The sequence below is a fragment of the Sander lucioperca genome, chromosome 24 (genome assembly GCF_008315115.2).
Source record: "Sander lucioperca isolate FBNREF2018 chromosome 24, SLUC_FBN_1.2, whole genome shotgun sequence".
Classification (NCBI taxonomy): domain Eukaryota; kingdom Metazoa; phylum Chordata; class Actinopteri; order Perciformes; family Percidae; genus Sander; species Sander lucioperca.
In genome coordinates, this window is record NC_050196.1 from 4,704,492 (window position 1) to 4,728,796 (window position 24,305).

At 40.2% G+C, this 24,305-nt stretch overlaps 2 protein-coding genes and 2 non-coding genes across 9 annotated transcripts in view; all 4 read left to right on the top strand.

The window, feature by feature from the left end:
• Nucleotides 1–24,305, top strand: part of LOC116058583 (zinc finger protein OZF-like) — a 228,922-nt gene that overhangs the window by 174,903 nt on the left and 29,714 nt on the right. The gene's annotated exons all lie outside the window — the stretch shown is intronic.
• The window catches only part of LOC116058584 (gastrula zinc finger protein XlCGF8.2DB-like), a 57,273-nt gene that overhangs the window by 21,713 nt on the left and 11,255 nt on the right, over nt 1–24,305 (top strand). For 3 of the 5 annotated variants that reach the window (XM_031311475.2, XM_035998344.1, XM_031311477.2), the window contains exons 1-2: nt 14,153–14,345; nt 14,490–14,561. In XM_031311475.2, coding sequence (XP_031167335.1) covers nt 14,522–14,561 — 40 coding nt within the window. In that variant the 5' untranslated portion in view covers nt 14,153–14,345; nt 14,490–14,521. Of the gene's footprint in view, nt 1–14,152; nt 14,346–14,489; nt 14,562–24,305 lie in introns of those variants that run through there. The other 2 variants (XM_031311476.2, XM_035998343.1) reach the window with 1 other exon arrangement.
• On the top strand, nt 13,091–13,164 carry trnat-agu. The gene has a single exon. It is a non-coding gene; the product is annotated as a tRNA-Thr (tRNA).
• Nucleotides 13,602–13,674, top strand: trnat-ugu. Its single transcript has one exon. It is a non-coding gene; the product is annotated as a tRNA-Thr (tRNA).

Below are 24,305 nucleotides of genomic sequence, written 5' to 3' on the forward strand. Positions count from 1 at the left end.
GAGGTTTTAGGGCAAGATAACTTTATTTTTATAGCACATTTCAGCAACAATACAATGCAATTAAAACGGTCATGAAAAGAAAATAGGCTATGATTGAAAAATGTACAAAAATACAAGTAACAGTGCAGTTTAAGGCGAGACACTACAGGTGAATAGGGTCAAATTTTAAAATGATACAGCCGTGAAACTTCCTCAGTTGATTACTTACACAAGTATATGAAAAAAATGTATTATAAGTTTTTGAAATTTGTATGTTTAATTATGTAAATTAGGCATTATCTCATTAAATATGCGCAATTTTGCATATATTTTCGGTAGATAGTTCTGAACATATGATAAAGCCAGGTGCAAAATTCTTTTTTCGGACTTTTCACTCAACAGACTCACGTCAGTAAATTAGGGAATGAAATTACGCTCCCCGGGGGCGGTTCAGCAAAAAGAGGAGGCGTGTTCCGGCGCAAACATTCCCTAGTGCTGTTTTGTAGTTTCAGAAAACAGTTCCGCCACAGACCAGGAAAAACCTAGTCTAAAGTCAGTGGCGCGTTATTCAGATGCTATTTTAAGGTCGCATGCTCGGCCGTAATGTGGAGTGCACACCGTGCATACACTTTGCTTCTCTCATCTCACGGACCCAGCAGTCCCATTTTTGCAAACCATACACACATTCTCATGAATTATGGATGTGTTGATGACATAAATGAGGAAATATTAGAGGACTTAAGGAGATATGATGTTGAACTGCATGTGCCCATGTCACTTAACCCAAATGCAGCAGCAGCACGGGAGAGGAGAGAGAGAAGAGCTTCATCGTCTATAGTGAGGTAATCTCGGTCTAATGTTGGACTACATTGCAAAAATATCACCATGCATTCATAACCTCGTGATTCAGTGAGAGTGAGCCCAAAACATTGGAAAGTATGTTTTTGTGACATTTCTTGCATTTACATTTTGTCAAAAAGAAAAATCAATAGCAAACGTCGGTCTCCTCGGCTGTGAACCGCTCCTGGCGTGCGCCCATGGATGTATTAAGAGCGTGCGCCAAGCAAATCCTCCATTATAATAGCAATCCGCCATGGAACAAGCCTGCTTTTAAAGGGAATGTGAGATAACGCTCTGATTGGTTTATTGCACGTTACGCCCAAACCACACCTATGAGTAATGTAACTACTTCAGACCACCCATTTTAGATTTGTGTCGGGCGCAAGAGTCATTTATCCTGCCGATATAATAGCAACAGCGCCCGAGATCCGCCCACAAAGCTACTTGCGATTGATACTTGCGTTTCAGATCATTAAAATAGGGCTGTAGATGTTTTAGTTGAGTTACATATTGTTTTTTGCTTTATACATTTTGTAAATAAACGCAAAGGAAAATACATGTTGTCTATGTAACATTGTATCAAAGGAAAATTTGCCTACGTTGCCTGTGACAAGAAATCTGAAATCTTTCATCTTTTTGCTAGTTACTGATTTGGTAATTTTGGTTGGAGTTATACATTTAATTTAGGGCTGTCAAAATAATGCGTTAATTTCGATTAATCTGAGAAAAAAATAACGCGTTAAAAAAAATAACGCAGATTAATCCATTCCATATTGACGTTTGACCCGGAGCCGTTCTAGCCACCATTGGACTGTAAAATGAAGGAGGGAGACGAGAATGTGCTGCCTGGATCATTAACTGGAACATTTACTTGTAAAAATCTTCTTCCTGCCAACCCTGGCTACCGAAATCTGGTGCCACTGATATGTCTGCTCTTCTCTCTGGTGCTCTGAAGACGATACAGGCAACACAAACACCGCTGCATGTGACGCTAGTTAACACTATACTCGACAGCAGCTAACGTTAGCCTACTGCTAGCTAGTAGCTGGATTAAACACGGTTACAATGCTGACAGCTAACGCTGAACGGTGTGAAGTTTGACTGTGTTTTACTGTAGAGGACTGTGACTCAACAGCGGGATGTAACAATCTGCAGCTGCCGAGCTGCCGTCGGAAAAACAGCACAGACGGTGCGTTCAATGAAACTGGTAAACTACAGCTTCGTGGTGCATTTGATGTTATTGTAAATGTCGGTGTTTTTTTTGTTGTTCAACAGCAATTTACTAGTGAAATAAGTTATTGTTATACATTATTAAATCATTTAATTTTGACCATATGGCCTTAGCGATAAACAAGCCGTTCTTTAATGTCACCAACTGTTGTTTAGTACCCTTTGTTTTCTTTTCTTTTTTTACTTTCTTAAAAAGTATCGGTTCAGGCACCGTTAATTATGTATGCGATTAATTTCGATTAATTAATCACAGTCTGTAATTAATTAGATTCATTTTTTTTAATCGATTGACAGCCCTAATTTAATTATTCATTCCAAATCCAAAGATAGTTTAGTTTATATAATGAGACTTAAGTCACTTAAATGGCAATCTTTTCTTGGTCTTTTTAGGTGACGCCCCACAAGAGGTGACTTAATTTACATGAAATGACATTGTTTAATTATGGTAATTCCTAATTATTTTGATGATTGGTCAAATTGATGATTGATTACAGTTTCGTTTGTAAAGGTGTTTGGGAAAAATGTATATTTATCAGGATGTAACAAAATGACAGAAATAAATCCAACATGGAACCAATGACCACTAATGCAAACTGTGCAGCCCGGTCAGAATTTATTGCAGCATACCCAGCTAGTGTGTCGCAGTGTTACATTATTATGACATTAGTGTGGGCTAATACAGTATCTCCTCATCAAAAAAAACAGCTACTTCTAGAAGTCATAGGTTGAAATTGTTTTGTTTACCTTCCTTTCATCTAATAGGTCAAAATACATTTTCAAAGAGATTTGGCTTGAGAACAGTACATTTTGTGCTCAGTTAAAGCCTGTTGTAAATATATGTAATCCCTGCTGCACACGACAAAAAAACATTCAAATGAGGAACTTTTGGTACAAAGACATACAGTAAGAGTCGCATAGGAGGCCAGCAATACATAAAGCTGCCGTAAAAATATTGTTGCCAATATTGCTCTGTATTTGTGGGGAGCATCAGCAAAGTCCGGCCCCCAGCAAAACTCACTCTGCATATTTTGAATGCACTGTGCACATGTCCAAAGAATGCCTCTAAAACCCGAATACAGTAATACCGGAATATTCCATGTCTTAATCGGAAAATGTTATATTCGGAAAAAGACCTTATTCAATGTCCAAACAGGAATATGCTGTTTACATGATATGTATCAAATTCAGAATATTGTCATATTCTGAATAATAGTGGAATATTGGTGTGCATGTAAACATGCTCATTGTTTCCAGCAGGGGCGTTTCTAGGACTTGAGGAGGTTCGGGGCTTAGCCCGGACCTGTTTAAATAAACTGAATGCAATGCAAAATAGTGATTGGCTTGCCCAGCTTGTTAATAGCCAGTGTATGTTCATTTTAGCTGCCCAGTTTGTAGATGTTAGTTAGATGGCACCAACATTTGGCCTAATCATAACTGGCCTGGCAACCCAAATAGTCCGGCAGCCCAGAGCCTTTTGATCAAACGAAAAGAGTACCAACATTTGAGCACAGGGGCATTACTTGCAGAGTGAACAATTTTCCATCCCTGCATCTTACACTCAAGCTCTTGTGGGTCCTGTTTGCCAGTGTTTTAAATATGAAGCTATAGGCTATGTGTAATTCAATGAGTTTTAGCTGAATGTAGTCCACAAAATATGCTTGACGTGTACCCCTGTTAAATAATACTTACCGGTACTTCATTTCAGGCCAGTCAGGAGTCCATAATATGCCGGTCCAGAGAGGGTGGCCAGCTAAAAGAGTTCAATGACCAGCAATGGAGCACAATGAAGAGAGCAGCACAATGTAGCATTTTATTACAATCTGATTGCTATAGAGATGTCACCACAGAAGTCAATCTGAAAGAGAAATCTGAAAACAACCATTATTATTACCACTCTGAATGCTATAGGTGTTGTACTGCAGTGAAAAGGCCACAAGCAAAAGTACCGCCTTCAAAGACACCAGAGACACGGCACAGAAGCTCAATGCCAGCATCAGACGGCAGGGGTTTATTTAGAGGATCCTGCATATTTTGTTCTGTGCAGCGTAAAACTGTTAAAAGCTGCTGCTCCAAACGGTGTTAATGAGCGGCTAAAAGGTTTAGTGGCCAGTTGGCTTGATCTCATTGCAAAAGGGGCCCAGTACCATAAATCCTCCCGCAGAGACTTCTTTAGAAATGTTGAGCCACAATCAAAGACAGCAGCAGACACCACAAGTAGGAGCCTGCACAGATCAACATTTAACAAAATATCTGAATGGATTGATATACAAATCATGTTCTAATTTGAAATCAGTATAATGTGGTGGAAGGCAACCCTTTGTTTGGCCAGTGTTTGAACTAACCTAAATTATGGTGCACTTGTTCTCTGTGAATGTTCACAATTGTTGTGTGTCATGTGGTTCTTTCATTATGTACTGAAGGTGAATCGATATAGTATGTGGGGACTGTGTTTCAGGGGTGTCTGGTGGACCTTAAGCAGCAGAACGTGTCTGGCGTGCTGATGGTTGTACTTTGTGGATGTGCACAATTGGTTCAGAAACTGTTTGAAGTGGTGCTCTCAACATTTAATCTAGGTCAATTGTATGATATTGTATATTGGGGCCGCATTTGAGGGGTGTCTGGCAGGCCCTTCGCAGCAAGTAATTTGTCTGGCGTGGTGGTTTTCGGGTTCGGTGGGATGTGCTTTTTCATTTCAAGATGGTTTCATGCGGTACCTCCTTCGTTTGATCTGGGCCATATCTGAGGGGCCCTTTTTTGGTGTGTGCCGGGCCCTTCGCAGCGGATAATTTTAAGACATTTTAATGGATGACCCCCAACCTCCCCGTGAACACATGGCATACAATGAAACCTCTGGGAATGACACAACAAACAGACTGGCTGCCCTAGTTTCAGGCAATGTGCAAGCTCCATGAACATGACAACAGTGTCCTATGCATGTATATATTTTAGAGTTCTTTTGTGTTCATTTTGGTGGTGGTGGATATGAACTTATCCGTGTACTACTAAGCTCTGTAATACAAATTTGTATACACACTGCATGATGTGTTGTATATCTGTTATCAGTTATCACTGTTTTGAATGTCATTGATTTGTTACCAAAAATCATATATTATTGCCCAATAAAGTAAACAACGGGCAAAAACATTCTATAAAAATATAGTATATTAGAGAACCATTATCAACTAATAGAACCATAACTTAAATCAGAATCAGCTTTATTGGCCAGCTGTGTGCAAACAAACAAGGAATTTGACTCGGTTAATCTTTGCTCTCAAAGTACAACACTCACTTAACATATAAGAATAAAAACAGAAAGGACGTTATTCTCTATACTGTTAAGTATATAAAAAGGCACTGAAATGTATAAAGCTCAAACAAGAACCACAAAACAAGAAAAAAAATACAGCTTATCTATCATCTTTTCAAAGAGGCACAAGAACCTCTCTGTCTTCTCGTGGCGCCTCTGCTCTTTCTTGGACTCCTCAGTGAGGAAATCCAGGATGGGATTTTTTTTCCTTTTTTTTCGGGGTGAGGGAGTTGGCAGTGGTGAACTGCTGGCTGCAGAGGTGCTGGCTGGGGATGAGGGCTCAACAGTCTCCTAAAGGAACAAGATAAATATTGAGTTACAATCCACAAATGTTTGTGACCATGTCATGTGGAAATTAAGTTTATATATATATATATATATATATATATATATATATATATATATATATATATATATATATATATGAGAGAGAGAGAGCATTACAATAAGAACATGTTAACATTCTGCTATTCTGAAATTCCAGACCACAAAATGTACTGCATTACATACCATGAGGATTGGCGTGGGATCCTCATAAAAGGATGCCCCCACCACAGGAGGGTCGAGTGAGGGCCTGGCACCCAACACCTTATGCATATCTTCATAAAATTGCCAGGTTGCAGCGGTCACTTCCCACATGTCTGTACCTGACCCTGTTTTGGGAGTTCTTAGTTCCTGGAAGGATGCACAACACACACAAAAATAATGCCTGTGTGATACACCCTTGTGTGATAACACAATAACCAGTGCAGCGTTTAGTAGAATTTCAATTTTTATTGTGTAAGACAATATTAACGTAGGGGGGGAAGCAAAGAAAGCAGAACCGAAGTGCGGGTATCGTTGCACCACGGTGCCCAGGTGACAGACACCTCCCTCTTCTCTCAGACAGACAGCGTTTCTAAAATCGGTGTTCTTCTATTGACTTGTGTTCTTGTGTCCCTGTGAAACGTCATCTTGTGTTGCCAAAGTACTGTCCCAATACACAAGTTCGCATTACACCAAGAACAGTTAAGATTCCCGGAAATGTTCTTGACACGCCCATTTTACCGAGGATGCATTGGTTGGTAGCACCGTATCCCAACATTCATTTCGGCATTCAATGATGGTCGGGTTTCCGGTACATAGACAGACCAAAAACGGGAAAATTTTAACAATTTTCGCCACCTTATTCAACACCAAATTCACTTCTGAGAACGTTTTAGGCGAGAAATGAACGGTTTAGATTTTGAATATAGGCAGTCTTGCGAAAATCTTTGCCGAATTGACAATTTGCTCCAACGTTTTCGGAGTTGAGAGGCTCCATGAAGTGACACGGCCGCCAGCTTGCGCCTGCCGGGGCCGCTAGCTCATCGCTCGGACAGTCACGCTCAGAGAACCCGCTGTAAGCCGGAGGTCTGTCAGACCGGTCCCGTAAATAAGAGGCTTTTATTTCACCGTTGACTGATCGTTTGTTTAAATATCACAACACATGTCCATCATAAGATTAACGGGAACCTGTGGTTAATTGCCTTTTCAGAGTTAAACTCCACAAGCACACACACCGCAGCTTCACACACACACACACACACACACACACACACACACACACACACAGCAGCAGGCAGAGGCGGGGGAGAGAGAGATACCCGTTTCTTTTCGGGAGACTTGTTTAAATTATGACATAGGCTATATACATTAGATTTAGTATTTAGTTGATACTTTTTTTGGTGTATTTGTTTTCTGAGTTTCAGTCTGTATGATAAATGAACAGTTGTACATAAAGTGGTAACATGCTATGGCATGTTATGTAGACTAAAGGGGAGACAGCAACCTTTAGAATTTTAATTGCTCATTTCCATCTGTTGTCCCTGGGCATATACAGTACACTACAATAATATAGAAATGATAATTCCACATAACACTAATAGGGACACCTAGGACACACCAGTGCATAGGCCTTCTTTTTTTCTTCTTTTTTTAATTTAAACTGACTTAAGCTAATACACTAATAATAGTAGGGATGGCGTTCCACTCTTTTAAATAAGTAAGGGGTGTTTGAGCTAAACCATAAACAATAAAATTAAAGCTCAATAAGTTTTATTTTTCAATATTATTGCAATAGTTGTAGCAATATGAGGTTTTCTTGTCCGGAGATTGTTTTAATACAAAGTGGTTATATTGTTGTGGTTTTTATTTCTAGCTGTTATTTTGGAGCACTGCTGGTAGACTCTGTGCTGGGGGTGTTGCGTAATAACAGGAAGAACGCATCGTCTCAAACGGTTAACTGCGTTTTCTGTGCTCGTGAACTTGTGGGTTAATTCTTCCATTAATCCGTGTTAATTTGTATGATCTGACTGGCCCGATCTAGCCTGGATGCCAGACGAACTTAGCCCCTCCCACAACATTTGAGGTCGGGAAGTTCGGTCTGGACTTGATTCGTCGTGCAGCAACTATGCTCGAAACCAGAGCTGTTTGGACCAATCAAATTATCAGGGCGGGCTTTATAAGATGATGGACAGATGATCAACACTAACGTAATATGGCTGCCGCTGGAGAATTGAGCGCATTCATTTTAAAAGAGGAACCGAGAACCACAATCAAGGCATTTGTCGATCGGAAAGATGTTTTTGCCGTCCTTCCTACGGGATTCAGCAAAAGTTTAATTTATCAGCTCAACATACGTCACATACTCTGATTGGTTGTAGGTCTATTCAATTGAGTGCAGAGGCATTTTCTTTCCTGGTTCGGTTGAAACACGCCCCATAATCACAGCCCAATGGAGGCTTCCGATCAGCCGCCCGCTGGAAGCCTTGACGCAGGCGCACACCCCACAAGCTGCCACAAAGTCCCAACAGTACTTCTCCATGGAGGGCCACCAGAACCGTTGACGGAGCAGGAACAGGGTTCTGGCCATTCTCTGAGCTGTCTGTATGTAGGAGAGGTTTTTATGATCAGTCCAAACCAGGAAGGGATGTTCAGACCCCTCCAGCCAGTGCCTCCATTCCTCCAGAGCCAGCTTAACAGCCAGCAACTCTCAGTCTCCCACGCAATAATTCCGCTCGGTGGGGGTCAAGCGGCGGGTGAAGAAGGCACAGGGATGGAGTTTGTGGTCAGTGGGGGAACGTTGAGATAGGGTGGCGCCGACGCCCACATCAGAGGCATCCACCTCTACCACAAACTGAAGGCAGGGGTCAGGATTAGTGAGGATGGGGGCAGAGGTGAACCGGGTCTTGCGGATAAAGCGACGATAAAAAATTGGCGAAGCCCAGAAAACGCTGCAGCTGTTTGACAGAGATAGGAGTGGGCCAGTCTACAACGGTTTGGATCTTGGCCGGGTCAGCACGGAGACGCCTGCTTTTGATAATGAAACTAAGAAACTGTACCGATTTGACGTGAAATTCACATTTCTCGGCTTTGACAAAAAGTCAGTTCTCCAGAAGCCGCTGCAGCACTAAATGGATGTGTTCATTGTGTTGGACTGGGTCGCGGGAGAAGATCAGAATGTCATCAAAGTAAACAAAAACAAACCGATGCAAAAAATCACGGAGGATGTCATTAATGAGGGCTTGGAAAATGGTAGGAGCGTTAGCGAGATCGAAGGGCATTCATAGTGACCTAACAGGGGTGTTAGAGGCAGTTTTCCACTCGTCCCCCTCCCGGATCCGAACCAGATGGTTCGAAAAAATGGTGGACCGGGAGAGGGACTCAAAAACAGAATCCATAAGGCGGAGCGGATATTTGTTTTTGATGGTGATGGTATTGAGCCCCACAAGACAAATGTGTTTTGCTTGGCGGGTACGCATCTGTGCCATGCGTCAGCGCCCAGACAGCAGAGCCTCCCTAAGTCACAAACTCATATGTTTTTCTTATCTTTTCATAAAAAGGCTAAGGCTGGAAGGATCAGCACAAATTATACGTTTATGTTTCTGGAGTGAAACTCTTAGGTGTTTGTGCTTCCAACTAGCGGTCGTTATTTTTGTCCTCAGCTCATTGTGATCCATTTTGTGAATCTGTGCGCATTCACAGGTAGGGTCAGGAGGGGGATGGTGCGATGGGGGGCCGAGACTGAGAGCTACATGGAAAAATACGCACCAAACAAGCCACTTTGAAATTTTGCTGTTTTCATGAACACAAAAGTTGGGTGACCCCCCCCCCAGACTAAAAAATGTTGGGTGACCCTCCCCTCAACAAAGAATAAAAAGACATGACCCTCCCCTATTTTCCTCTGGTGGTCCATTCCATAAATACCGAACGGTCCCTAACTAAGCTGTGCCACTACCACTAGCTGAGACAAGGATCAGGCCAGCAGTGAGTGGTTGCTATGGTGCAGCCTTGATTAATGGATTGGTTGCAGGTGTGCAGCTGGGAGCAGGTGAATCAGCTTAGCAGCAATCAGGAGCCGGGAGAGAGAGGGAATCACCACGGCAACAACACAGACACACAGACAACGAGAAGGGAAACAGTCTGTGACATGAACATGTTACCTTTCTGTCTCTTACCTGCAGCCTCGGTCTAAACAGAGCACCGTGTCAGTGTGCTGCAGTGTCCTGTCTGAAATCCCCCCACAGCCTGCGGTCTACAGAAGGTAAATTCACTTGTATGCAATTTTTACATTGTATCAATGTTATGAAGTTTCGAGAACTTGTAATGCTAATGACGTTAGCATGTTACCGACAGGAGCTATATCTGTAACAGCGTACTTCATGGTATCCCTTCAGTTAATTACTCAGTCCCTCCAGGATTTCGCTGCCTTTTTTTTGAGATTGTTGCGGCCTAAAATGCCTGATTTTGTGTGAGCTTTTGTAAAACATTGCGATAAAAGTTGCGGTGTATTTTGTAATTTTGTTGCAATGAAGTTGCGAGTGACAGTGAAAGTTGCAAAAAAAGTTTCGATTTATTTTTTGTATAGTTCTTTAAAAATAACAAGGAAACTTCGGGGAGAATAAAACTACTCTGGGCTGAGTTTTCCTAGTAACTTTACCAAGAAGGCTCGGGATGCTGTAAATGTTGGTATAATATGAAAATGGCTGGTGTATTTAAGAAAAAAAAAAATGTATTGAATGAATCAAATTTGAACGTATCTGTCAGTGGCTTGTTGATCTTAACATTGTTGGTTTCCTATCCTGGCCTGGGACGCACATTCATACGGTTTGATAAAGTACTTATTGGACTTTAACTTATCATTGCGCTTACAATAACGAGTGTAGCTGTCCTCATTTTAGGTCATACTGTACGTCTCATCTCCGGTTTTTCCTATATCCACCGTATGTGTTTGTGTGTGTGTGCACATCAGTCGCGGGGGGAACTGAGCAGCAGCCCCGCCCGCTGCAGAGAGCCGACAGGATTGAAACAGCAGCAGCTTTCAGCAACTTTAGAGTGATAAAACGTTACAGCGTACATTGATGTTAAAATGTATACAGGTTGGCAGGACAGTCTGAAATGTTTTGCACGTCTTTCGCTGTACGTTTTGTTGGTAAATGTGAGATGTTCGAGTCACACACGTCTCTTCATATCAGAAACAAGGAAATGAATTTGGTGAAGTACGTCAACCCGTTCTCACTTCCGCTTGGTCAGTGGCTCTCAGAGTCACATGCTGATACAAAGTCTGGCACATGGGACTGCTGTGATTGGTTGAAGTTGCGGGAAACTCTGGTTATTGGTCAAAATTGCGAGTCGCACCAAATTCATGGTGATTGGTTGAATTCGCGTAAATTGTTGCGATCGCGACATCGCAAAATCGTGGAGGGACTGATTACTGTCCATTAGCTCTCGTTCACTCCCACACACACACACACTTCTGTTAACCTACAGAGAACTGCTGCTGCCATCCCTTGTGTATCAGAGAATGAAACGGTGACGCTATAAGGCTATCACACGATGACTCTAGTGGCCGCGGCAGCTCGTGCAGTTACCGCAAAATGTCACTACTTCAAAGTTAGCTACTGCTGCCACAAATTTAGCTTGCCTGCTGGCTGTTTTCATCCTGTAGACTCGTTAACTAGCGGCTACTATAACAAACCAAATGTGCATGCATCCAAGCATTCTCATTCACTTCAAAAGCCCACTTACCGGCACTTTCAACTTTCTCTCGCTCTCGCTGACCGCCGATGGACTCACTTGTGTCCAAGTGGCGCGCCTGGCAGGAAGCGGACATGCGTCACGCGCAAGGTTATAATCGTTAACGAAAACGAACGAAATAACGAAAACTAGGTGGGAAAAAACATTGTCGTTAACTGAAATAAAAATAAAAATGAGGCATTACAAAAAAACGATAACTAAACTAAAACTGTAATGTCTGTTTGCAAAATTAACTAAAATAAAATAAAATTATCGAGTAAATTTCCTTAGTTTTCGTCTTTGTCGATCTTTCATAGAGCAAATAACGTTATATCTCTCTGACCATGACATTTCCTGTAGACATGTATAGTTTCTGACTGGGAACCCAGAAATTCTGACATTCCACGTCAAATTGAACACATGTCCGTGGCTCCGTGCCTCTCGCCTGGCATCATAGCAGTACCGAAAGTCGGAAGAAAGCGGCAGTCCTATTTGATTATGACTGTGTCAGATAAAGTGCCTTGCAGTGGAAGGTGGTAAAATATGTGGTCAATTTATTACAGGGAAAAATCCCACGAATTTGAAAGTACATTTGAGAAGCGCACACAAGCTAGGAGGCTAACCTAGCTTACCTTAAGGAGAACGCAAAGCCCCCTTTCCCTGAAACAGAAGCTAACACCGGTACAGGGCATGGATGTATGGATACAGGGCCAGACAGCATGACGGAGACAACCGCAGGACAGAGAACACTACAGGCGAGCTTTCACCGTATGTACTAGCTGCTGGTTAGTACATAAGCAGGAATACCAAAAGCGGGAGGAAGCGTGGGTTAATATGTGAATTGATACTGGGATGTCTACACAACTGTGTTAGTCGATTGACTTCAAAAAGTTCGCCACTTTACTCGAACCAAAGTTGAAAACACCGGTTCATGTATGTCTTCTTTAGTCTATTGGCTATTTAGGTTTTTTCCTGGAGCACGTCACTTACACATTTTGCACTTAATGCAGCGTCTTGTGTAAACTGTTATTTTTATATTTATGACCATATTTAGGCTACATTGTATGTACTGGTGTTATTGTTGAATACATTGTGAATACATATTTCTAAAATTGTATGATGTTTTTGTTGAGTTATTATTACACAATACTTTTTCTGATCTTTTTGAATCCCCCGACAAATAACCCATTTTACAAAAAAAAACTAAAACTACGACTAGAACTAAAACTAATAAAAACTAAACTAAAACTAAGCATTTTCAAAAAATAAAAACTAAACTAAACTAGCAAACCCGCTTTAAAAACTAATTAAAACTAAACTGAATTTGAAAACAAAAAGTCAAAATGAAATAAAAATAAAAACTAATGAAAAATGCTAAACTATAATAACCTTGCGCGATAACCCTGGTCAGCATGTGATATGAAGGTTTAGGTCGTTTTATCTAGCTAATTATTATTGTTAAATATTCTTCTTAAACGGACCACCTGTGGGCCATCGTCAAAGAAAAAATATGAGAAAAAATATAAAATAAAAATAAAATATGGACAAAAAAGGGCACTTTGGCCTTAAGGGGAAAAGGGGCAGGTGCTCAAGCACCCATAGCCCCTTCTCCGCCCCTCCTCTCTGCGCGTGCATGTTATACAGCTTATACAAGGTAAAAGAGAAATTAAGACTTAACATTACATAAGCCTTCAAGGAGGTGCTGTGGCTTAGTTGGTTAAAGTGCCTGTCTAGTAAACAGGAGATCCTGGGTTCAAATCCCAGCAGCATCTTGTTGTTGCAGAGATTTCCTCTGTTTGCATCCCATCAGCATGTGTACCTGATCCCCATGCTACCCATTATGCTACCCTGGTAGCAAATGAAAAAGGTAAAAAAAAGGATTGAAAAGGCAAACTGTTTTCCCTGGCATATTACATTTACACAGAAACACTACATTAACACAGACTTAAGATGATACATAAAAACACATGAAATGCAGAGCAATGCAAATTTAAGCTACAATACACACCTAGTTTATTCATAGGCCATTTCTGTTCATTTGGCCTAATTATGCTGTTTTTGATAAAAACTATATATTTCACCTCTGACCTCAGTCAGCATCACATGCACCTTAAATCACACCCAACAGTGATGTCACAATGTCCTGGGCTACATCTGGGCCACGTTCAGCCCTGACAAAACAAGCAAACCGTTTACTTAACCTGTAGGAGGCGCTGTAGCTTAGTGGTTAAAGCGCCTGTCTTGTAAACAGGAGATCCTGGGTTCAAGTCCCAGCGGTGCCTCATTATCTGAACATTATACATACATCGTTTACAAGCTGTGGGTCCATCTTTCAAATACATCTCCAATATTTACCTGGGGTTTCTTACGTCTCTGGTCATCCAACTATATTATTATTCTTTGAACTATGATCCTTAAATATTGAACTTCAAAGTTACAGATTTATTATACACAATAATCAGAGGGTAATCGTCAATAGTGTATATCTTTCACATTTTTTCATACTTAAACGTCAACCAGAGGCTTTAGAGAACAGAGAGACCTCATTTAGTACTGCCGGAATCTGTGCTGTGCAGTCAATCCAAGTCACAAAGTACAATTTATTAGACATATAAAATACGTAAGTATAATAATACCATAAAAGTACAGTACATGAGCAAATGTGCTAAGTTACATTCAACCACTGATTTGATCTCTTCTTATTAAGGGCAATGTGTTAAAATCGACTCTTAAAACATGTTGTTTTATTTTGAAGGGCAGAGGAGTGTAGCGGAAGTTGTGTTTGTGTTTCCGGGTTCCGGAAGATGCTACGACCTCCGTCCCATTGTTTGCATTTTACCTCGTGATGTGGACGGCGGAGTAAAAGGCGCCAGTGTTTGGTGTCCTTCCAGAGAGAAACATCACAAACTGCTGCATGAGGTTTTAAAACCAGAAGCGAAGCTACAAAGAGCAGGTCTGTTTTCTTTCTCTGACCGGAAACGCGTTTACTGCTGTTGTTGCGGGGAGTCCGCGCGCTAAGCTAACGTTAGCCGCAGCTAGCTCCTGCTAACGTGTGTTATTGGATATGTTGTGAGCTTTGTATTTTTATCAAACGCAGGTCGGGGAGAAGTCGAGGAGAGACACTTCAACATGAACTCTGAGAGGAAACTGTCAGCTGGCCAGCGGAGAGGTGGGAGACGTTTACAATGTTCTATATTCTTATTTTATTTTTTCTTACTTAACGTTAACATTACCCTGTTGGGTGAGATTCATTGTTGTATGAGCTGGCTCTGGTTTATAATGCCATGTAACTTTTATTATTATCTAGTTTGAAAGTCAGTCATAACTGAAAAAGTACATTAATAAGTAAGAGCTGCTGTCAATGCCTGAATTGGAGGAACAGGAGGTGCTCCACTTTTTCCCACTTTTTGCTACAGCTGATAAATTAACCACACTTCGTCCATGGCGACGCTCTGCTATGCATAGCAACGGTCTGTTATTCTTATCAACGGTCTGTTATCAAGAATTAGCAGCCTGCAGAAAGGCCTTGGCTAAACCAGCTCGCCACACTCCCTAGCATCAAAATTCTCCAAACTGGGCCCCTCCACACTGATTATTATCAGATCTTCCACTAGTCCAGGACTAAAAATCATATCTCTGTATTTTTCGGCTGAATGGCGATACACAATATATATCTCTATCTCTAATATATATTTTTTACAAAGTGGGCTAAATGTTCAGTTTTAAGTCAAAGCCACTTTTCACAAGCTCTTTTATTAAAACAGATGTGATTAAAATAAAATGCAAAGACAGGGGTTCCTGCCCAATTTGAAAATATACAGCTGCAACACATGTAAATTATCTGAAATAAATAGCCTGGGATATATTTAAAAAAATATATCTCTGAGAAAGCTCCTTCACTTGTTTTCAACAACAATAACAGACCCGGATAGCCCAGTAGCTCATATAGGGAGAGAGGGGGAGTACGATGGACTGAAGCGTATGCTACTCACAGAGTACGGTCCAGCACGGGTCGACTGTGCTTTGGCGGGTCAGTGGCGTTACATACGTCTTGTGTATGAAATGTCTGTATCGTCCCTGGCTGCGCTGCATTTTTATGAACTCATCTCTCGCCCAGGTCCAGCAGGCTCCGTCTCACACGCTATTACTCAACGAACTGAAGTTAGTTCCATTCAATAACTTTCTGTGTTTTTCGCCGTGGCGGCCGCAATAACAGAGAGTTACCAGCGGAAACACTGGTACCAATACAGGTTTCCCTCTCATACTTAACAATATATAGCTGTGTTAATAACAATTACAACTGTAGACAAATGTCAGCAATTTGGACCGGCGGCACTGTGTCTGTCTGCATGTCGCAGGTGGGCCGTGTGTGAGTGAATGGGGGCGGGGCTGCACGGAGGAGAGATCTAAACACAGGCACGGCTTTACAGAAGAAATGGGTCACGTAACGCAACATTAAACCATATCGATATAAACGACATTGCTTCGTTAGTGGAGAGGCAGCGGATGCGAGGACGTTAGGTGCACCGGTGCGACCTAGGAAAAATCTTAGTCGCACCCTTACAAATTTTGGTCGCATATGCGACCAAATTGGTCACATATGCGACCAAAATTTCAATAAGGCCTACTGTTTTCCGTTGCATCGTTTGTAGATCAGACCCGACCACAATTGACTGGATCTTTATTCCACGGAGGAGAAAAAGAAAAGAGACAAAGTGGTTGTGTATTGTTGTTTGGCAAACAGTAGCTGTTGCACAAACTCCTGAGGCCTGTACTCTGAATCAAGATCAACATGTCCTGGATTTTATTGCCGTTACCCGAATTCACCAAACCTAACAACCGCTGTCCCGCATAATAGAGCTGGGCAATATAACGATATTATATCAATATCGTGATATGAGACTAGATATCGTCATAGATTTTGAATATCGTAATATGGCATAAGTGTTGTCTTTTCCTGGTTTTATAGGCTGCATTACAGTAAAATTATGTTGTAACTGTTCTATTATTTGCCTTTACACATGTCCTTATATTCACATTACTAATGATTATTTATCAAAAATCTCATTATGTAAATCTTTTGTGAAAGCACCAATAGTCAACACTACAATATCGTTGCGGTATCGATATTGAGGTATTTGGTCAAAAATATCGTGATATTTGATTTTCTCCATATCGCTCAGCCCTACCGCGTAACCTGTGTCACGACGGTGGTTAGCAACTAGGGATGTAACGGTATGAAAATTAAACCTCACGGTTAGTGACCAAAATGATTATATAATTATAGTTTTCGGTATTATCGCGGTATTTTTAAAACTGTGTTAAATATGTTCAGAAAACACTGATAGGCATACACAAGCTGAAATAGTTTCAAAAAAGTGTAACAGTGTTTATTATATTACAAAATTATAGGCAATAGGCTTGTAGAAACTATTGAAAACTGGCTACTGAAACACCGGCCCTATATTACAGCACACATATCCATAACAGAGCAAACAGTGTAATACACCTTTAAGGTGATATCAAAGAAGGGGTCCTATGTTAACATGTAACTTGCCCTGTTAAGATGTGTTTGATTGAAATAGCTTTTGATTTCAGTAAAGATGACCTAATGCTGCAAATTCAGCAAATGACCATTTTCAGTTCTTTACAACCTATAAAATGTTTTGAAACTCTGTTAAAAAAAATACAGTTTTCATTGGGTGGTTTGTTCAATGAAATTCGACCTATACCCTAACGGTTGGTGACTTGAAAATCATACGGACTGTCATTTGCATCGACTATTTAGGAAAATCAGTGTAAAATATCATTTGCATAATAATTTGGAACACGGTGTAATACTTCACATTTCTAAATGTGCATTTGTTAAGCACCATTAAAATAAAGTTCAGTCACTGTGAACTAAAATATGACAGCAGATTGTAGTTTCTGTATTCATTACCAAAGCATTAATACAGTTAATATGTGGCAAATGTAAAAAAAAATTGCGTTGCAGGTCGATTCTACATTTTCTGTATGTGCCCCTAAATAATTTCAGTTGGGGGCTACAGTGCTCCTAGTAAAAAAAAGTTTCTGTCTGTAGAAAAGTACCGTAAGCTGCAGCTGACACAGTAACGCACGTACTTTTCCATGGGTAGTGAAGCTACAGTACTCAGTGTTTTATGTTAGCTGCAAAGACGAACTAAATCACCTGATTATTGCTACGTAATCACGTCATCTCCCAGCCATTTTCACCACAGAAAGCTGCTACCAGCCAGGCTAAAGCTAATATAGTTAGCCTAAAGAAACAAGGCGTCTGTCCCAACTAACATTTCGGGTTGGAGCCGCGGCGCTGGAAACGTAGTCAACCAGTGTATTGATCTACCTATTGTCCCTCTCCAAAATCACTTCAGAAGAGTAGTCACAGCCTTACAGTACCCAGTAAGCACACATACGTCGCCGCGATGTAATCAAAATGCGGCGGGAATACGTAGGATATTGCTCGTTTGCTCACTGGCACGACGTCCCCGGGAATTTTAAATTACTTAAAATATCTTTACTAAATTACATGAATTGCTAAAGTAAGATAGATAAATCGTACACAATTACTTATAATAATACATTTTATTTATAAAGTGCTTTTCAGGGTACTCAAAGACAATTTACACAAGTTCAAATTATTATGGAAAATAGCACACTACAACACATTAAAAGCTATTCTGAAAATAAATAAAAACTTTTGATCATGTAGCTAGATTTTGAGATAATTATCCTACTGTGTACTTTCAGTGCTTAATTTGTAAAGTGGGAGGTCCCAGAGCGCAGAGGGGGGGTGGATCCGGCGACTCAAAACGGGGGTTGGAGGTAACGGAACCAAAAAAAAAATTACACTGCCTACGTAGCTTCTCTGACTCTGACTAAAAAAGCCTAAACAACTCTGTGTGTACATTAGGGCAATGTTTATTTTATATTTCAGAACGTGCACTGCATCAGTGCGAAATGTAAAAAAAAAATAAAAATACACTGCAATGATAGTTTTCACAAGCAGCAATTATCCATCGGACAATTAAAACAAAAAACCCACCGTGGTCTCCACATTCTTGATCGGCAGAAACGATTTTTGCTTGTTTGGGATCCGACCGGCCAGCGTAGGCCTATTTGAAAAAGTTAAGCAAACTTTGTTGTCTTTTTGACATTTTTCCCCTGAGTGAAATGAGGCTATAACAGCAATCTCAACCAGCACAAGCGCTTGTGTCACTTGGAGTGCAGCGCCGCGCTGTTGAAGTGCCGATCCCCTCCCTCCGTCCCTCTCCCCCCTCTGTCTCCCCTCCTCTCCCGCTGGTTGCACTTCAGCTTGATGTGCAAACTCCCTTGCGAACTTTACGTGAGAGAGATTACTGTGTTTGCAGTCAACAAAAGCACAAACGGAATGTGTAAGCTACTGTTTTATATGATAAAACCACTGATAACAGCAGGTGTTAGCAATATATTACATAACTGTACAATTTACCTTTTACAATTTATTCATTCAACTTGTACAATATACATATTCTTACTATTTCCTAATAGAACTGTAATTGCTTTGCTTATTCCTAGTAATGACAATACCACTGATAACAGACAGGTGTTTGCAATATATTATAGAACTGTACAATCAGAATCAGATTTATTGGCCAAGTATACTTACATACACAAGGAATTTGACTTTGGTAGGTGTTAACTCTCTATGTATTCAACAAATAGACACGTATTAGTAGGGCTGGATGATTAATCGAAAAATAATCGTAACCGAAATTCAGAGCCTAGCCAAGTCGGTTATTTCGGTCTTTTAATCCTATTAATATTTCCGCGGCCGCCCACTGTGTGTTAATGTACTTTCCCCTTAAAACATATTACGGCCGCCGCGTGTGTAGTCATGTGACTCCGCCCCGTCCAGTCTGCGACCATAGGTGCTTTCCGATCGGATAGTACTTTTACTTTTTAGAGGAAAAGTACACTTCTAAGCAGTTCTAAGAACTACTCTCCCCCAACATCTTTTTTCCCGTTTGCATTCCCACTGGCCAAGTGGCCATAGGGACTGGTAGGAGGGGTAAGGGAGCGACGCAAGCACGGCAACGGTCTTTATAGCATCGTCACTAGACCTTAGCGTCACATACAACAACAACAAATGATGCTAATACTTGTGCACTTTTCCCATGACTTTTCCTATATTAAATGCACGTCCATTCTCGTAGTAATTCACGTAATGTTTTGCTCAACACAGACGGGGCTTTATTATACTCAGAACAGACCCTGTGTGTGTGTGTGTGTGTGTGTGTGTGTGTGTGTGTGTGTGTGTGTGTGTGTGTGTGTGTGTGAGTGACGGCCGGCGAGCCGCAGGACACGCTTGTGGAGTTTAACTCCGAAAAGACAGTTAACCACAGGTTCCCGTTAATCTTATGATGGACATTTATTATTTATTTTCTACATTTTTCGGGAACTTTTTTTTTTACATTAAAACTTAAATTACTTTTTTATAAGACGTTTTTATTTCATTGTAAAATCTACTGTTGTAGATTTCAGTTCAGTTGTTTGAAATATTTAATAAATAAGCATTAATTGCTATCTGTGTGTTTCCTTATTTTAGAATCACAAAGATAGGATTATGCACTCTTTTATTAGAAAAAATAACCATGAACATATTTACAGTACAGGAAAAGAATTATTTTTTTTTTAAATAATCGTAATCGAGGTAACTTGTTCGATTAATCGTGATTATGATTTTAGCCAAAATCGTCCAGCCCTACGTATTAGTAACACTGTACAACAGAGACAACAATATACATATAGGCACATATCAACATAATATACAAAAATACAAATATACTAATAAGACATAATATTAAGACAAGTACACATGGAGTGCGATGTAAAGTGCAAAAAGTAATAGTGAAAAGTAGTGTGCAAGATGCATATTCTAACAATTTACTTATTCAACTTTACTTGTACAATATACATATTCTTACTTTTTCCTAATAGAACTGTGCAATTCTTTTGTTTTGTTTTTATTCCTAGTAATGACAATAAGAAGTATTACTAGAAATCATATTATTAGACTCAGAAAATGTCCTCTGCCTTTGAACCCCCTGTGTAACTTCCAGTGGAGTGCCACGGCCAAGGCGCTCTCCTCTCAGAACCCACTCTAGAATCACCTCGGAAGGAATCACTGCACATGGGTAGGCACTTGTAATGACATTTGGAACATGTTAAGAGTAGGGCTGTCAAACGATTAATTTTTTTTTAATAGCGATTAATCGCTGAAGTTCTATATTGCGAATGAACGATTAATTGCATATTTTATCACATGATTAAAATTCTATTTTGCATTTCAGAACAGTTTTTAAGTACATATTAACAATGGAAAGCATTTTTTACCAGTGTATCTTGATTGGGAATCAAATGAATGCAAAGAAAGTTACTTTATGAACTTGATTTTAAGATTTGTAATTATTTATTTACTGTAAACAAAAGAAAAATGTGTGAATCTGTCATTATTGCACAATTCCTCCAAGTAACTAACTAAAAAATTAAAAATCCCTATCCTTACTAGAGTCAATATAGTGTGTAGTAACTCCTAAATAGGGCTGTCAAACGATTAATGTCTTTTAATTTCTCTGAATTTCTGCGATTAAAAAAGCAAGTGGCGGCCCTTAATCGCATCGCGATTAACGTGTTAATGCTGACAGCCCTAGTTAAGAGGCTAAAAACACGTTTAAAACTTGCAGTGACTGCCGTTTTAGCTCAGTGGAACCTCATACACGTAGCTGTAGCTTCTCCGTGTTGCCTGCACCGATTCAGGTCCGGGGTTTTTCAATCGAAAGTACACGCATATGTATAGCGATCAAGATTAACGTCAAAATTGAAAGTTTTTTTTTTTTTTAGATGTTTCAGTTTGTTCAGTATAGGCCTATTGCAAAGCAATATGATTTCAAACTGAATAAACTAGGAATTCAGGTGAGCACTCATTCACAGTCACATAGGCCCACATTTGGTTTGACAAACTGGTGTAAAATTCCTTTCCAATGGTTTCACCGTTGCTTTCAGTTAAATTATGGCATAAAATTGTAAAAAGTCAGAAAGACTGGTGGGAGATGGCCTTGGAGGATATGAAGCTGTTGATATAGGGCCCTGGTCAGTGTCCAGTTGCTCCGCTGATGGCACACCTGAGAGTGCCGTCTCACCAATAATGGCCCCGATGCGCTGGTCAATCTCAGATAACTCAGGGCCTGCATGCCCTCCTCCAGTGGTGAGCATATGTCTCTTATGTTTGGCAACGGATTTTTTGGTCTCTGATTTTAAGTCAAACCATTTCTTTTTTACGTCTTCAATTGAGCGACGTTGTCCAGAAACAGCGTTCACGGAATCCGTGATCTCCTTCCATGCCTCCGTTTTGTTGGTGGCTTTAAAACCACCGGAAACACTACTAAATATTATGCCTCATTTGGCATTTACCTGTTGCAGTAGAATTTATATTTCAGAATTACTGAAGTTCTTTTTTCGTTCCGTCTGTGCGTCTTTTGGACATTCTCCAACTTTTCTTGCACACGGCCGTGAAGTGTCATGTCCTTATATGGGAATTTGCGGGGCGTTTTCTTATGCCAATTAGGAACAACTGGCACGCACTTTCAATTACGAAGACGTGGGGTTCATCAATCCTAAGAACACAGGTGCGAACAATTCTGTTGTTTAAGAACATGTCATGAATCCGACATAGACTTTTCTTAAGAAGTTTATTAAGAACAAAGTTAAGAAAATTCTTAGGAAGATATTGGTGAATGAGGCCCAATATGATAGTCTTTACTGTGTCTTGCTGTCATTTACGGCCTCGCTGCTTTCTCTCCTCTCTGTTGATCTATTAAAAAATAAAATATATGTAAAATAATTTTTTTGCAGACACTTTGCAGCACAACGGTCTAGCAGCTGAGCAGACACAGAGCAGCGAGGGCACCTCGGCAGTCCGCTAACTTGTTGCTCGCTCTAATATAACCAATATAAGCTGCTCTGTTTAGGCTACAAAACGTGCATGCAGGCTGAAATTTAACCGTGCGGTTTTGTCGTACTCTGCTAGCTGCTCGGCTAAAGTGCAGTGGTTAACAATGCAGCGGTAATGTCTACCTCAGCTGAGAACAGAGAAATGTCTTTGCCTTCCCAACTGTGTATTATAGTAAACGTTACCTGTAATAATTAATAATTTCTAATAATCTAACACACAAAAGAAACCCCAGTATATCCTATATAATGTCCATTCTCTTGTGCAAAGCTGAAGTGACGAGCAATTTAAGTGTTTTCTCTCCATAACCTCTTGAAATAGGAGAGAATACAGTCGATGAGGATAACTAAACAATGATTATTTCTTGCATAATACTTAATATCACACAACATATTTTGATAAGTTTTGTTTAGAAAACCTTGAATCCATGTAAGACACAATGTCATCAGATACAATCCATGTCATTAGAATCAATGAATCCATGTCATTAGACACAACGTGCACACGTGCAGGCCAATGTTTTTTTGCGGTGATGACGGTGACGAGCTCAGACCCGCGGTAGGCGTCACTAGTGAAACAAACAAGCAAACAAACAAAAACTAACAATCTACCAAAGTTACCCTTGCTATAAACATGAAACGGAAAAGTTAAGTACCAATCAAATTAATTGTGATATTGATAATTGTATTGATCTATGGCCATCCAATGTGTTTAGTCCCTGTTAAAGCCGACTATAAACCGCTAATGTCAGTTTTATGTAATGTTGGCTAGGCTTATGGTCAATTTAGCTTCAACAAAAAGTTGTGTGTGGGTGTTTTGAAGGCTAACTTTAGCCAATGAAAACGGGCACCATCTAATTACTGATGTTTTATGACCGTTGGCACTCCGAACCCCGTTTTCAAAATCAATTGTTGATTGAAACGAACCACAGTCTTACTAAAATGTCCTAAAACTAATTTTACATTGTGTCATTTTGGTATTAAGCAGGGTAAAAAAATAAAACCTTATAATAATCATTATTATTATTATTATACGGCCCCTGAACCCCTTCACCTTTTTTAAATATGATTTAATTAACGTTAGTTGGCAGATTAGCTAACGCTATATAGCTACAAGCCAAGTTTACCTTTACATTTTGATTTGATAACAAGTCTTCAGCTTTATGTTCTCAGTTGAGGTTTCAGTTCCATTTAAGCCAAAAAATAAAACTAACCGCTATGAGTGTGTTGACTGAGGTGCTGCACTCAGTTAGTGTTAGCTAGCTAGCTAACGTTAAGGGTTATCGGGTAACGTTCAATTAAGCCTAAACGTTAACGTTAATGTTACTGGCCTGTGTAACGTTAACGTTATGGTTAGCCAAATTACGGTAACATTAAATTATGGAACAACAGCCAGTAAATTAATTTACCGCAACTGACATAGCTAACGTTAACTTTACATTCAGATTCAGTCGGATTAGTACATTTAGCTAGAGCATGGATATTTTAATTTTAAATGAATGTGAAAAAGGGCGGCTAGTGCGATGTTAGCCTGATCCAACGGCTCTAAAGTTACTTTAAACCATGACTTGGCATGACTTACTAACAAATCTTGTTATTTGACAGATGAACACCAATTTCCACATGCGAAAACGTTGAAATATTTGTATTAACGTTACGTTAAGATGAAATAGTGCTTACCGTGGGGTTTGAGACAGCAGCCACGAAGCAGTCTCCATCCTAACCCTTCGTAGACTGGCAACTCTTTTCCTTCCTTTATCGACTGTGGCGCGAATTTGTTGCTGGGCAGAATTCAGGTTCACTGTCCATCACATCAACAGTGTGTGTAAAGTAAAGACATCCAGACGCTCATTAGACGATGCTTCAAAATGACCAGCAATCAAGTGAGGAAATAACATACAATGTT